This window comes from Nylanderia fulva, unplaced genomic scaffold (genome assembly GCF_048542155.1).
Source record: "Nylanderia fulva isolate GAGA-0341 unplaced genomic scaffold, ASM4854215v1 Scaffold72, whole genome shotgun sequence".
Lineage (NCBI taxonomy): Eukaryota > Metazoa > Arthropoda > Insecta > Hymenoptera > Formicidae > Nylanderia > Nylanderia fulva.
In genome coordinates, this window is record NW_028190830.1 from 331,055 (window position 1) to 345,966 (window position 14,912).

The 14,912-nt window shown below is 28.7% G+C and overlaps 1 protein-coding gene and 1 long non-coding RNA gene across 4 annotated transcripts; both read left to right on the plus strand.

Moving 5' to 3' along the window:
* The first annotated feature begins 3,657 nt into the window (after positions 1–3,657).
* LOC114942082 (putative peptidoglycan muropeptide transporter SLC46) lies at positions 3,658–7,963 on the plus strand. Of its 2 annotated transcripts, XM_085488800.1 has the most exons (7): positions 3,658–3,786; positions 4,187–4,252; positions 4,924–5,184; positions 5,866–6,215; positions 6,552–6,828; positions 7,072–7,254; positions 7,417–7,963. In XM_085488800.1, exons 2-7 carry the CDS (start codon positions 4,222–4,224, stop codon positions 7,641–7,643), a joined length of 1,329 nt encoding a protein of 442 aa, XP_085344926.1. In that variant the 5' UTR covers positions 3,658–3,786; positions 4,187–4,221; the 3' UTR covers positions 7,644–7,963. The 2 variants fall into 2 exon arrangements, with proteins under 2 accessions (XP_085344926.1, XP_029173205.2); XM_029317372.2 differs by having other exon boundaries at positions 3,658–4,252.
* Positions 7,964–8,297: 334 nt separating this feature from the next.
* Positions 8,298–14,906, plus strand: LOC146720295 (uncharacterized). 2 transcript variants are annotated; one of them, XR_014926134.1, is made up of 4 exons: positions 8,298–8,442; positions 8,985–9,295; positions 10,945–11,208; positions 14,891–14,906. It is a non-coding gene; the product is annotated as an uncharacterized LOC146720295 (long non-coding RNA). The 2 variants fall into 2 exon arrangements; XR_014926133.1 differs by lacking the exon at positions 14,891–14,906 and having other exon boundaries at positions 8,299–8,442; positions 10,945–12,375.
* The last annotated feature ends 6 nt before the right edge of the window (positions 14,907–14,912 follow it).

Sequence of the window (14,912 nt, forward strand, 5' to 3'; positions counted from 1 at the left end):
TATTAATTGATATTTAATTCGGTGATTTATCTTTCACGCTTTTATTTGTTTTAAAACAGATTTTGATTGTACTAAAAACTGTGATAGGAAGATAATAAAATAAATAATGTAAAAAATACTATAAAATAAAAATAAAATTAAGAAATTCTTTATGAATAAATATTTTATGGGAGTCTATTATTGCAATTTTTTCATATATGCCATCGTTTCCACACCACCTTGCGGTAGATAGCATGGCGCATTTTTTTTTTTATAGTGGTATCCCCAGTAGGTCTAATCCACTCTCATATATTTTTATACAAAAGCTGTTCAAAATATCTTCCTCTTTCTTTCAAGCACAGTTCGGCCCGTCGAATGATATTGCGGATCGCTCGATGTACCATTTCCGGCGCGATGGTATCAAAAGCTGCGAGAATCGCTTCTTGCATCTCAGCTTTGGTACCATCGCGCCCGTGCTCGACTAAATCTTCGAGATGATCCCATAAGAAATAGTCGAGCACGTTAAGGTCCGGCGATCGCGCCGGCCAGATGATCGGGCCATCTCGACCAATCCATCGGTCCGGATAGCGCTCGTTCAAAAATTCTCGTACCTGACGAGAAGAATGCGCGGGAAGCCTGTCGTGCTGCAAAATGAGGTCCATTCTTACTTGGAGTGGAACATCTTCGAGGAGAGCAGGTAATTCATCGCGTAGAAAATTGATGTAGACCTTTTTATTTTGAGGGGGTGGTAAGAAATGAGGCCCGATCTGAAAATCGCCAAGAAAGAATTATTTATTATTAAAGCTGCGAATAAAAACTTTATAACTTAGATATACATCGCTTTGTTTGGAATCCTCTCGAGACAATAAGCTACAAGAATTTGCAATGAAAAATGGGGGGGTTTCATTTAAAATAATTAAGTTGACCTTGAAATGACCTTTAAATTTGACCCGAGGTCAAAGTCAAGGTCACCATCAAATATGCCTTATTTTGAGCTCTATAAGTTTCATTTTTTTAATGCTTAATTTTCGAAATATTTAGGGGTCCCGGTACTTTTGGCGGACCCTTATATTAAGTAAATCTTTTACTCACAATTCGATTCCCTATTATTCCTGCCCATACATGTATCGTCCAGCGATGTCGACTATTATTCGATGTGAACTTCGCTACATCAGTCCACAAGATCTTATCGGGGAAGAAATTATTTCGCCGACATTGTGCGAGAAATCCTGTGTTTTAATATTAAAAATTATTAGTATTAAATTATTAATATTATCAACATTAAAATATTTTTATTTATTAATAATTATTATTATCAATATTAAAAATATTTTATTGCGATATTAAAATAAATAATGAACTGTAAAAAGTCGCCAGTAATAATAACTAATAATTCAAAATTCAATGATAAAAGTCGACCAAACTGGCAATAATTAAATTAATATTGAAATAATTAATTAAAAAATTAATAATTAAAATAAAATAATTAAAATAATTATTAAATGATAACTACAAATAAGAAAGGCCTAAGTCGAGTCATACGCGAATGTTCTTTGCGATTAATATTAAAATAATTATATTAATATTAATATTAAAAAAACAGGGTGAGAACATTAAAGATAATAAAAGTACCTTCGCAAAAATAGATTCTCTGCTCTTGGTCTCTCGGCAAAAGCTGTCGTTGCACTCTTTGATAGCGATGCAACCCGCCGTTCCGTAGAAATCCTTCCTCTTGAGCGTTTCGCCGATCAGGAATAAAAACATTTCCAAATTTTTTGACGTGTTGTACGCACCCTAAAATTGTTTGATGATCGGGATGCCGATCCCGTTTGGGAAATTGTTCCGCGTAAAGTCGAGCCGCGACTCGAGCATCTTTCCGGGCTGATCCGAACATAATCATATCGGTGTATTCCGATGTGGTGTATGCCATTTTTTCCATTAGATTTTTGGAAAACACAAAACACACGTCAGACGCACGACACGTGCGATTGTGAAGCAAGAAGTAACAAGACGGAATAAATGGCGCTGTTAAAAACAAATAAACGTGTATAAAAGTTCAGTGACGTATGTCCCGAAAATTTTACCCCAAAAGTGAAGCTATATATATATCTCAATCACAAAATAGAGTTTTGCAGATTTGTTAGATTTAATATATGTTATATATTTAATTTAAGTATTGTTATATCTTTAATTAACAACATAATATTTAGTTGAACGGTTTAATCAAAAAGTTAGCAAATTTTTTGCGATATTTTAATATCTTCTTTTAACACTAAAATATATATGTCAAATTCAATTTTACTCAAAGTGATTTTTAAGATATTTTGATGATTTACTCGTATATATTGAAATAGTTAGTATTGAATAAATATATATGAATGGGGATCTATATTTCTAAAAAAGGCATGTTATTTATTTATCGAAGTCTCGAAAATCTCGAAGTGTATTATTTATGAGTTCAGAGTATTATTATACTTATATATATATATATATATATATATATATATATATATATATATAGAACATCTCCGCGATCTTTCTCTTTTTGGTATATTTTTCAAAAAACTCTTTTTGGTTTTTGGTTGTGCAAAACAATTAATCGGATTGTCCCACTTAAAATCATGTTCAAATTCAATCCTGTGTTTATTTACTACTGAAAAATTAGATTCATGCAATTTAATGTTCTTTTTATATGTTCATTTAAGCGAATGCTTAAATGTTCGTTTGCTCTATATATGAGGATGCACAATTCTTACAATCGATTTTATATACAACCTCCGTTCTGTTGAGTTTCGAGATCAAATCTTTTCCACGTTTAATTATCTTATTTAATTTTTTGCAAAATCCCATCAACATTATTGAAACGACATGTAGTACAATATAGCGAATGCGATCCACAGATTTCCGTGTAGCAATAATACACACATTAATTATTTAGGCAGATTATTTTATTGATAGATACTCGCAATGTGTCAGAGAATATTGAAAGTGAATAATGATCATATATATATACTGCTTTCCCGACAGAATCAAAATAATTCAGATTAAAATGATCCTGCGCAGTGATCGGTCAAATCTAAAATTTTATTGATTCAATGTCATTTATTGTTCATATAAATAAAAATTATTTTTCCATTTATTCCCATTCATTTTTTATTTAACTAGATGACACAAGCGCGCGCTTCGCGCGCGCCAAACAAATTTTTGCTCCGCGAGTGTACAATATAGTATAATTCAATTGTTTGTAAGTCAAATCATCAATCAATCCGTTATCACGCCGAGATTTAACTAAATTATTAATCTTTGAGGATATACGTTGGATAGGATATTTTTTAATTTTTTTATACATAAAGTGGTCTTCTAACGCCATGTACATTTTATCGAGATAATCAATTCATTCATAACCACATAGTATTGTCCGCTTTATTTGTTACCAGTAAATCGGCATTATTGATGTCAAAATGCATCATTTGCCATTATTTTGACGTCAAAATGTATCATTTTGATGGCAAATGATGCATTTTGACATCAAAATGATGTCATAATAATTACTGTGGCTACCTGGGTACACACACACGCGCGCGCGCGCGCATGCGCACACGCACACACACACTCACACATATTTCTATATTTATGGCTACATATATAGGCGGAGCTTTATAAGAGGGGGCAAGCGCGTCGACAATTATCAGCTGTTTTCTGTCAAACGCGGCATTTTACGTAGAGTTGCGCGGAAGGCATGTCGCGCGAGGAAACATAAAATATATATGTATATATATATATATATACACACACAACCACGTGAATGTATATCAACGATTTAAGATAATTGCGATGTGAATCACGCTATCATCATCGTTTATACACGAAGGAAAAACTTTTCCTCATGTATATATATATATATGTGTGTGGAATCATGACTATTCAATAATCAACATGATTATATCACACTTATGAAAGGATACAAATCTAAATATATCAGTGTTTACGTGTACTGCACGTGTGCTGAACAAAGAAAACAAGCGATTTTAAGCTAGAAACATGTAGCGTGTATTTGCTTATCGCGAGTTCCTAATTAAAGCGACTGCTTGGCTCGATGAGTTCACTAGTCATCGATTGATTTATTTTTCTGTTGTACAAAGAGCAATATTATATTTTTTCTTGCGAATATTACGAGAAATAGTGATGGATAATTTCTTTTGTACAGGATGGAAACGTTACGCATTGGTGCAACCACCTGTCATGGTACTGATCGTTGCTATGTCAATGTCAGGTAATAAATCTTTTAAGCATATGTATGGAAGACATCTAAAAATGGTACAATATTTATATTAAATTATAATTAAATTGTTCCCACTTTGATACTAATTAAGTTACTGTTAAACTATTTGGATTTAATTCACTAGCTTATTTAAAAGTTACTGCAATTTAAATTTCTGCCAATTTTATATATAATAATAGTTTTATATATAAATATATAATCTTATTATTATTTCATATAATAATAATAATACAATAGTAAGCATACATGTCATTTTGACATAAAATAACGTTATTAGACATTTAATGACAGTTTACTATTTGGGATATTGTGAAAATTCATTACTACATTTGACTATATTATGTTAAAGATATATAAAAAATGGTATCATGTATTTCAAATTTTTTACATGTATAATTTGAACTTTATAGCAAAGAACAATATTGCAAAATTATATTAATATTTACTGAACCATTTAGAAGAAAATAATAATTTGCTGCAACTTTGGCTTTTCATCCGATTATTGAACATTTGGTTATGTCTGGAAACAGTTGAAAGTTAGGAAATTAAATTATAGTGATTTTTTCTATAATTGAGATGAATAGCATTGGTACTTTTGTCTCCGAATTGTATTTCCATACATTCTTAACATAAATAGCTGATATACATGATACTTTTCACAGGTACCATCTTGACAGATCTGATAGTGTATCGTACGTGCCTTACTACCTTGGAAATTAACAAGACAGAATGCCTGATACTTCACAATAATAGCAGCAGCAAGGAGGCACTCAATTTGAATATAAAAGTTCAACCACATGCAAGTTTAGTTTTGATGGGTAAATCCCTTATTGAGAGTATTTTTCCCTCGATTCTGTCTCTGTTTCTGGGACCATGGAGTGATAAGTATGGAAGGAAACCTGTTATACTTTCAGGATATATAGGTAATTACATTTTGAATATTGTTGTAAAATTCTAGAGAAAGTTATATTGATTTTAAAAGCGTTACATATCAATCCCAGCAAACACAATATATAAATGTTATATACTCAAGCATGTTACATGTAACGTATATGTTAGTTGTAATTTCCCACTCATAGATGTAACATTTTTAATATTACATATATTACATTGTAGTTATATTGTCATTATATCCCAAGATAGCACTGACTTATCAATACATCAATGTGCTATTTGGTATATTACCTGTTATATTCCGTTTTATTATAGCAATGTAACAATTATATATCGGTGTTTGCTGGGAATTTAATATGGATGGATGATGATTGTTTATGAAAACAAAGATAGGTCACAAAAAGAATGATACAAATTATATATTATATAATATTGTAAAATTTCTAAATTAAAAGATTCTAATGAAGAATTTCTAGACATAGCTCTTTACATTTTTCATGACTAGACTTAGATTAGACTTTTTAAATTATGAAAATAATTTATATTAATTATGAAAATATTATAATTTGTTCATAATTATTAATGTTCTCATAGAATATGCAAAAAGTAACAAGTATTTGCATATAATCTAGTCTATTCATGATTCGATACATATGTATATACACATAAAGAAAATAACTTATATTTATTTAACATTTTTTTTCTTTCAGGTATATCTTTAACTTATCTCCTGCTTTCTATCATGGCTAATTGGGAGATCGTGCCTTGGTATTTTTTGATAGCTTATATTCCTATGGCTTGCCTGGGTGGTATAAGTGTATTGATGTTAGCTTCAATTTGCTACATCACTGACATAACTGATAATAATGAACGGGCATGGCATTTGGCCTGGCTAGATGCATTAATTTCTCTTGGTTTGCTAATTGGATTATTTTCTGGTCCAATAATATATGAAGAATATGGATACACCACTGTGTTTAGTGTTGCGACTGTGCTGTGCACTATAGCAACATTGTATATATTGCTTTTTATTCCAGAGACCATAGAGAATCGTACTTCTGTAAGTTTCAAAATTCAAGTTAAAACTCCTGGATTCTTGTCATGCCATGTTAGATTATGACATCAGAGACTAGAAAGCACAAGCTGAAAATTCTTTGATGATTCATTTTTAAATAGCAAGATATTTTGATGAAACATTTCATATGGCTTTAGCACACTCTTAAAAATATCTCGAAAACTATCTTTTTCCAATTATAATCAATCAACAGCTGCAAAACAAGGTCGGCGAGAAACCAGGAGTCTTAAATTACAGATACATATATTTAATTCACTTAAAAAAAATTGATACGTATGAATATTGTTCTCTCAATATATAATGTGAATTATTTTTTGACAGGGTGTTTGCGACATATTTGATTTCGAGCTTGTGAAGGATCTTTATAACACTTGTGTCAAGAAGAGAGATGGATTTGATAGATTATTGGTCTGGAGCTGCGTAGCTTGTCTTACATTGCTCTTAATTCCCTTTCAAGGGAACCTCTCTATTGGATATCTATTTACAAGTGCACGGCTTGGTTGGACCGTAGATAAGTTTTCTGTTTATATAGCTACAAGTGTTGTCGTGGGATTCTTGGGCACAATATTTGGTATTAAATTACTGCAAAAATATGCAGGTATTGTTTTAACTTTTGTTGACTATCTTATTGTATTATTTATATATAAATTTTATATAAAATATATATAAATATAAGATTGTAAAGACTCACATTGACAACAATAAAAAAAATTAATATGGTTAAATTTGGCGCGGGAGATGATGCTCAGGTAAATAAATATATAATATATAATATATATATATGTATATATATATATATATATAAATTATAATGAATTTATAAAATATTTAAATTTTCTAGAATTTCCAGAAGTGGTGATTGCCATAATATCTGTCATATCATCTTTATGTAGTGCCTTAGTGTGTGCTTTTACATGGCAATCCTGGCATATGTACTTGTCAACAGGTGTAGGCATGTTTAGTGATTTATCTAAACCAATGATACGTGCTATATTATCCAAAGCAGTACCTGAGAAGGATACAGGTATAAATTTTGTTTTTTAATTTCAGAATAATTAGATAAATATCTAATAATTATCAAAGTGAGAATATTCATAGATATATATTTGAATGTATTGGCTTATTTATTTTATTTCAAATATTTATTTTTGAGATATCTTGTAATATATTTTTACATCTTTAACAGGGAAGGTTTTCTCTCTAGCAACATTTCTAGAGACGCTGTTACCATTTGCGGCAGCTTCTTTATATACTTTTCTTTATTCCCACTATATGCCACCTTTGTATCCTCTACCAGTGTGGTTTTTATCAGCAGTATTTTACGTCTTTACTATTATGATATTAATATATATGCAGCTACATATAAGACGCAACGTGATAGCTTTCATCCAAATAACAGAAGATACTGATTAAAATCATTAATATTTATCATATAAAACAAAATATGAAAATTTAAATAACAAAAAGTAGTCAGTTGATATTGAAAAGGTGATATTGCAATGTATTTTTTAATAGTTCATGAAAAATTTATGTATCATATATATTTTTTATGTACATATATTGTATAATTTTCCTGCATATTAGTGCAATTATTCGTAAAAATAATGTATGTAAAATAGCGAATTTATATACATATACAATTGGAACAGGCCTATCATAAAATAGGAATGACAATATTTCATACTCTGTGATTTTAGGAAAATTACAACTTAAATAAATAATATATATTTAAATATTATATAACATATTTAGACCAATTATTAATTATTGTAAAAATTATATATATATATATATATATATATATATATATATATATATATATCATTTATATTAATTTTTAATTTCTAGTTATAATTTAAAAAAAATCATTTTTTAAATTTAATTATTTTATTTTATTATTTTATTTTATTTATTTTAATTTAATTTTTTTTTTTAATTCTACAATAAAGACCGGAGCACAGATTTTTTTAAGGCATATGTATGAGCCTTAAAAAATTCGACCAATCAAAATCCTGTATTTCTAACCCTAAGCTGGAAATGGATTCATATGTAAATCCGGCTTGAACCTCATTTCCTGTTTCTTCTCTACTTGGTGATGAAGCATTTCTGCCTGCACTGCGACGTGATTTGGAAGCCTTATGAAAAATTGAGGAGAAAATCTGATCCTGCAAAAGAATCAACAATCAATAATTTTTTTTTTCCATTGTCTCCGGTAAGAAATATATCGTCTACTGCACGCGAGTCTTCCTTTATTTTAATTATAATAGAAAACATACTTTTAGTAACTACGCAATTTTTTTGCACGGCAAAAATCTTTTGCATAAAAATCGTTGAAAATTGATAACATCCGTAAACTTAAAGTAAGCCTCTTCTATCTATTCTAATAAACATGATGAATCCTGCTAAGGACTCTGCGACGTTTTAGTTTAATATGTCTCAAACGCAATATATAATATGTATTATAATATATATATATATTTTTTATGCATATAATATATTTATACATATATTTATTATATAATAATATATAATGTATATTTTATATAAATAATATATTATAATTATATAATATAATTAAATATTAGTTGCATCCTAAGCACATTCATCAAGCAAAATAGGATTGAAATTGAAAAGCTAAAAAGCTTCTTAATAATTCTCATCTAATTGAAATTTTGTGATGCTGCAAACAAACTTATTAATAATTCTGTATGAAAAGAAAAAAATTAATTGCTTCTATTCTATATGTTTCAACAGAATGTCAAGGCAAGGTTGCTTGCCTTTGCTACCTTTGCTGTTTGTTCAATTGAACTTCACCAATATCAACAAACTGTTGCGGCAGCATGTTGCACATGTAATGGTATTTGAAGAGACAAAGGCCTTCAAATTGATAAACCTTTGATGAAAGCTGTGAGTGTTAGTCATGCACAGATTGCCGAACTCTTACTTGATTACGGTGCCAATGTTGATTCTAATTCTGATGATTTAAAGAATCGGTGTTAACATTAGCTTGCTATAAAGGACATTTAGAGATGGTACGCTTGTTAATGGATGCTGGTGCAGACAAGGTATACCAAATCATGATTAACTCATTTCTCTATTTGTTTCATCACAGTGAATAAAATGAGTAGAGAATTCTCTCTATAATTCTCTCTAAGACAGTGGTTTTTAACATGAACAGACAAAAATGTAATAACTTTTTTATTCGCTATCTATAATGTGGAAATAAAATTTGTACGAAATTTTCTGGAATATATATGAATTATAAGAAAAATTTGTGAAACAAAATTATTAAGATTATAAAAATAATAACAAAAATATGCATGAACATATTTTTGATTAAAAATTATACAGTACAAATTATGTATAACAGTAAAAAAAATTTAAAGAGTGATAGCAAATTTCGCCCATTTTTGGGACCTCAAATTTCAAATTTTTACATGCCAAATAGTACTATTAGATAAAATATTAATTCCAGTAAAATTTCAAGATGAGCATAGGCACGGTTTGGGAGATACGAGGGAGAAAGTGATGATTTTTAGTCAGTTTTATGAGAAATGATCACTTTCACAAGGACTTAAGGAACCGTGCCTATGCTCATCTTGAAATTTTTCTGGGATTAATGTCTCATCATATAGTATTATTTGGCATAAAAAAAGTTTGAATTTTGAGGTCCCAAAATTCGATCCTATAAAATAGACGAAAAAACAGGTCTTTTTGTCATCATTCTTTATAAAATAATATTCATAAAACAAAAAAATTATAGTAGTTTTTTCTATGTAATTATAAGAACAAAAATTGGCTAGTGTTGAAAATATGCTATTTACTATTTTTCTATATCTAGTCAGAGACAAATTTCTGGCAAAATATAAAAATAAAGAATATTCTTCCTAGACGTGTCGACTGACACAAGTTGCAAATTTGTCTGATTTTCGTGATGCTGTGCCACTTTGTGTGGCATAGTAGATCACACAAAAAGAGACGGAAACAGCAATTTTATTGGCTGGACATTTTCGGTCTACAAAATTGGACCGAGTCCTAGCATTGTGGACACAAGATTTTGCAAAATATATATATATAAAGGAATTTCCGAAAAAAAAAATAGAATTAATAAATCAGAAGAAATATGTTTCTATCTCTATTTGTCTAAACTATTTGTAACGTCAAGCATAGATGTGAAATCCATAGGACTCTCGTTTCAGATTATATATATATATATGGGTAAGATACATTTAAAATGTATCTCGATACAGATACGTAAAATATCTCGATAAAAAAATATATCTTAGATACAGATACTCAGATACTTTAAAAGTATCTCAGATACATATCAGATACTTTTAAACTATATTTTATCATAATAATGGTAATATGTACAAAATGTACTGAATAATTCTTTTGCAACGCCTGTTGCGAAAGTTCGATTTTCGATTGCTGTTTAGCGTGCGGAAAATGGCTTATTTCTCAATGATTCAATGTATACTTTACCACACTAGTATATATATATATATATATATATATGTATATATAATAACTATATATATAAATATATATAAATATATATATATATATATATAACTATATCTATATATATATATATATATATATATATATAAAATAACTATATGATAAAGTAGCAATAAAAAATTCGTTAAAACTACAATGATATAATTCGTTTATCTAATTAATTCAAATTAATTTTCAAAAATTTTTACAGGAGCATAAGATTGACGAGATGCATATAGTCCTTATGGAAGCCTCGATGGATGTGGAAGTTGCTCCAATTGCTTTTAGATTCAGGCGCTCAAGTTTTGCCCACCGACAGTTTCGAGTTACATTGACATTAGCAGCCTGTGGTGATCATATAGATCTGGCGATGCTTTTGATCGAGCGTGGAGCTAACATCGAAGAAGTCAACGATGAAGGTTACACACCATTGATGGAAGCTGTGAAGAAATGATCGCTTTACTTTTGAACCAAGGTACGTTTTAAAGGTTTACACTAGGGTGTTTTTTTTTTTACTAGACAAGGTGTTTCTTATAAATTTTTTGGATGTTAAAAACGATGATATAAGCCAATTTTCAATAGCACGTCAGGTTTTTTAAATAATTGAGATAACAGGATGTTCTCCCTGGAAAACCTGGAATTTTCAGGGAATTTTGTTCTACCTTTGAAAAATACTGGAATTACCTGTATATCATGGAATTTGAATTAAACTCAGGGAATTTTTTAAAAAATTGTCCCTTTGGTTTTTAAAATATAGTTTTAAAGAATATAAAATTTATTAGTTTTATATAAAGTATATATCAAAATATATTTTATTATAATATAATACTATATTATATTTAAAAAATACTTTATTTATGTTAAAAAATTATGTAAAACAAATAATTATTTCAAAATTGTATTCTAAATATTAGTTAAAATACTTTAATTTTATCTGGAATTTTGAACAAAAGTACCTGGAAAATTATGGAATTCTCAAGAAATTTATTTCTAAGATTTGAGTATACACCCTGGTTAATTTAAGCCCTAAACCTTAAGAAATTGACCAATGACAGTCAAGTATGAGGAGAATACTTGATTAGTCAATTTCTTAAGGCTTAGGGTTTAAATCATGTATTGTGGACTCAGTCTTATTGTGCAAAAAATGGCTTTTTTGTGATATTTGAATTTTTTTTGTGATTAGTATTAACGTTATCTGAAAATTTTGATAAGATATAATTGTAATTATTCAAACCCTTTAAAATGCATTTCTTTTTATTTCGATATCTTACATTTTAGTCATGGTAGGAAATATTTAAGATTTCTAGGTTCTCATTGCGGCTATATTAGATTGTGACGTCAGAGATGCAATTTTGAATAAGATATTTCGATGAAATAGCACTTCAGATAGCTTTAACACACAATTTAAAATACCTCGAAGATTATTCTTTTCCTTCGACAATAAATCAATAATCGTACAAATCAATTATTTTGAAAATCTGATGTGAAAATTTAGTGAAATTTGGTTTGCGTCATTGTTTTCAACACCGAAAAATCTATAAGAAACACTGGTTTAAAATAATTTTTAGCTGCAAACTAGTGTAATTGTTAAATAATCCAATATGTTTGAAGATATAAATATAGAATAAAGGATATAAATGAATATCAGAGTGTATACTTCCGGGAAAATCTGAAATTCTCAGGAAATTTTTTTCTACTTTGAAAAATCCTGGGATACTCTCTCTCTCTCTCTCTCTCTCCTCTCTCATCTCCTCTCTCCTCCCCCCCTCTCCCCCTCTCCCCCTCCCTCCTCTCCCCCTCCCCCTCTCCCCCTCCCCCTCCCCTCCCTCTCTCTCCCTCCTCTCTCCCCCTCTCTCCCCCTCCCTCTCTCTCCCCCTCTCCCTCTCTCTCTCCCCCCTCTCCCCTCTCTCTCCCCCTTTCCCTCTCTCTCTCTCTCTCTCTCTCATGGAATTTATTTTGAACTCAGGGAATTTTTAAAAAGATTGTCCCTTTGATTTTATTTTTCAATATACTTTTAAAGAATACAAAACTTATTAAGTTTATATATAAGTTTATATATTAAAATATATTTGATTATAAAATATAATAAGAAAAGAAGAAAATTTCGTGAAACCGCTAGTAAATATAATCACAAGGATGAAAATCTTTGATAAAATTGTAGACGACCAAACTGGGCAAAAATATATTAATTTATTAGATCTTCCTCATTACGTTTCGACCTTTGGTTCAGATCCTTATCACATGAAACGTTAAATGTTAAAATGCAAGATTTTTTGATGTCATTATAATAAAATATGTATGATAGTCATCACTATAAAATTGAATATGTGTAAAAACACGTGTGTCTACTAAGATGTTTAGCTAACAACTGATATTCAATTTTATAATGATGACTATCATATATATTTTATTATGACATCAAAAAATCTTGCATTTTAACATTTAACGTTTGTTCATTTGATAAGGACCTGGGTATCGATTCTGTAACTTTTTCTAAAGTGAAAACGTGAAAAGTAAAAAATTTCCACCAATCGCATATCGATTTTATTTTAAATTCAATTTGTGATTGGCGGAAATTTTTCACTTTTCACATTTTTACTTTAGAAGAAATTACAGAATCGACCTGAACTAAAGGTCGAAACGTAATGAGAAAGATCTAATAAATTAATATATTTTTTGCCCAGTTTGATCGTCTACAATTTTTTCAAAGATTTTCATCCTTGTGATAAAATATAATAACACAAATGATCCGTAGTGACTAAGTTTCCTGCTAACAGTCAACATCTATTTATTTCGTGCTTACTTCTGTCAGTTATACATTGTTCATCAAAACAATGGTTAAACGAAAATGAAAAGCAGGCCAAATATACGAGTCGAAATAATTTAGATGTAAGAATAATTAAAAATTATTTATTCATAATATAAATGTATTACATTATTTCGGCTCGTATATTTGGCCTACTTTTCATGTTTTATTAATTTTAAATTTTACACGAGCGTTGATTTGTATTTTTATAGATAATACATATTTTTATTATCTATATAAACATAAGACGTCGTCAAAATTTTATCTCTGATTATCTATATAATTTTATTTAGATAATAGCAAACACTGCCTATAAATAGCTAAAAAATAAAAAACAATATTTGTTTTGCAAAATATATACTCTAATTGCTTATAATTTAGTAAAGATAACGCTTTTCATCTAACAATGCAGATATAGATAACACATTTTTATTATCTCTATAAAAATAAAATGTCAAAATTTTAACTAGATTATCTATATAATTTTATTTAAATAATAACAAATAGTGCCTATAAATAGCTAAAAGATAAAAAACAAAAATATTTGTTTTGTAAAATATATAATTTATTGTTTGCTTTATATATGAGAAGAAAGTTCAATAAGCTGTAATATGAGTAGAGTGAGTTTAAAGTAAAATTGCATTGATAAGAGTAATAAAAACTATGTCTAATAATGTTAAGAATTTTTTTTTTATAAAGAAGTGAAATTAACCAAATGCACCAATTAGGCACCTCGGCTGCTTTCACAAGAGAATCCAAATGAAAATGAATTCAATGAAGTTTCATAATCATTTTAATAGGGTATATACTCTCTGGAAAAACCTGGAAAATTTGGAATTCTCAGGGAATTTTGTTCTACCTTGAAAAATCCTGAAATTATCATGGAATTTGATTTGAACTCAGGGAATTTTTAAAAAAATTTACCCCTTTGATTTTAAAATATAAAAATTTATTAGTTTTATGTGAAGTATGTATTAAAATATATTTTATTATAATATAATACTAAACATACTATAATATCATTACATGTTATAATACTGTTATAATGCTATTATATATATATATATATATATATATATATATATATATATATATATATATATATATATATATTACATTACATATTATAATATTATAATACATATAAAAATGCTTCATTTGTTAAAAAATTATGTATAAGAAAGAATCATTTCAAAATTGTATTCTAAATATTATTTAAAATATTTTTAATTTTACCTGGAATTTTGAACAAAAGTACCCGAAAGAAAATTATAGAATTCTCAGGGGATTTATTTCTAAGATTTGAGTATACACCGTTTTAAAATTTCATATCATTTTGATTCTCTCGCAGAGAAAGAAGCAGCCCTTATAAT

Coding starts and splice junctions, on each gene's coding strand:
- LOC114942082 (XM_029317372.2), top strand. CDS start 4,165: ATGGATAATTTCTTTTGTACAGGATGGAAACGTTACGCATTGGTGCAA. Junction 4,253..4,923: donor CGTTGCTATGTCAATGTCAG/GTAATAAATCTT, acceptor TACTTTTCACAG/GTACCATCTTGACAGATCTG. Junction 7,255..7,416: donor AGTACCTGAGAAGGATACAG/GTATAAATTTTG, acceptor CATCTTTAACAG/GGAAGGTTTTCTCTCTAGCA.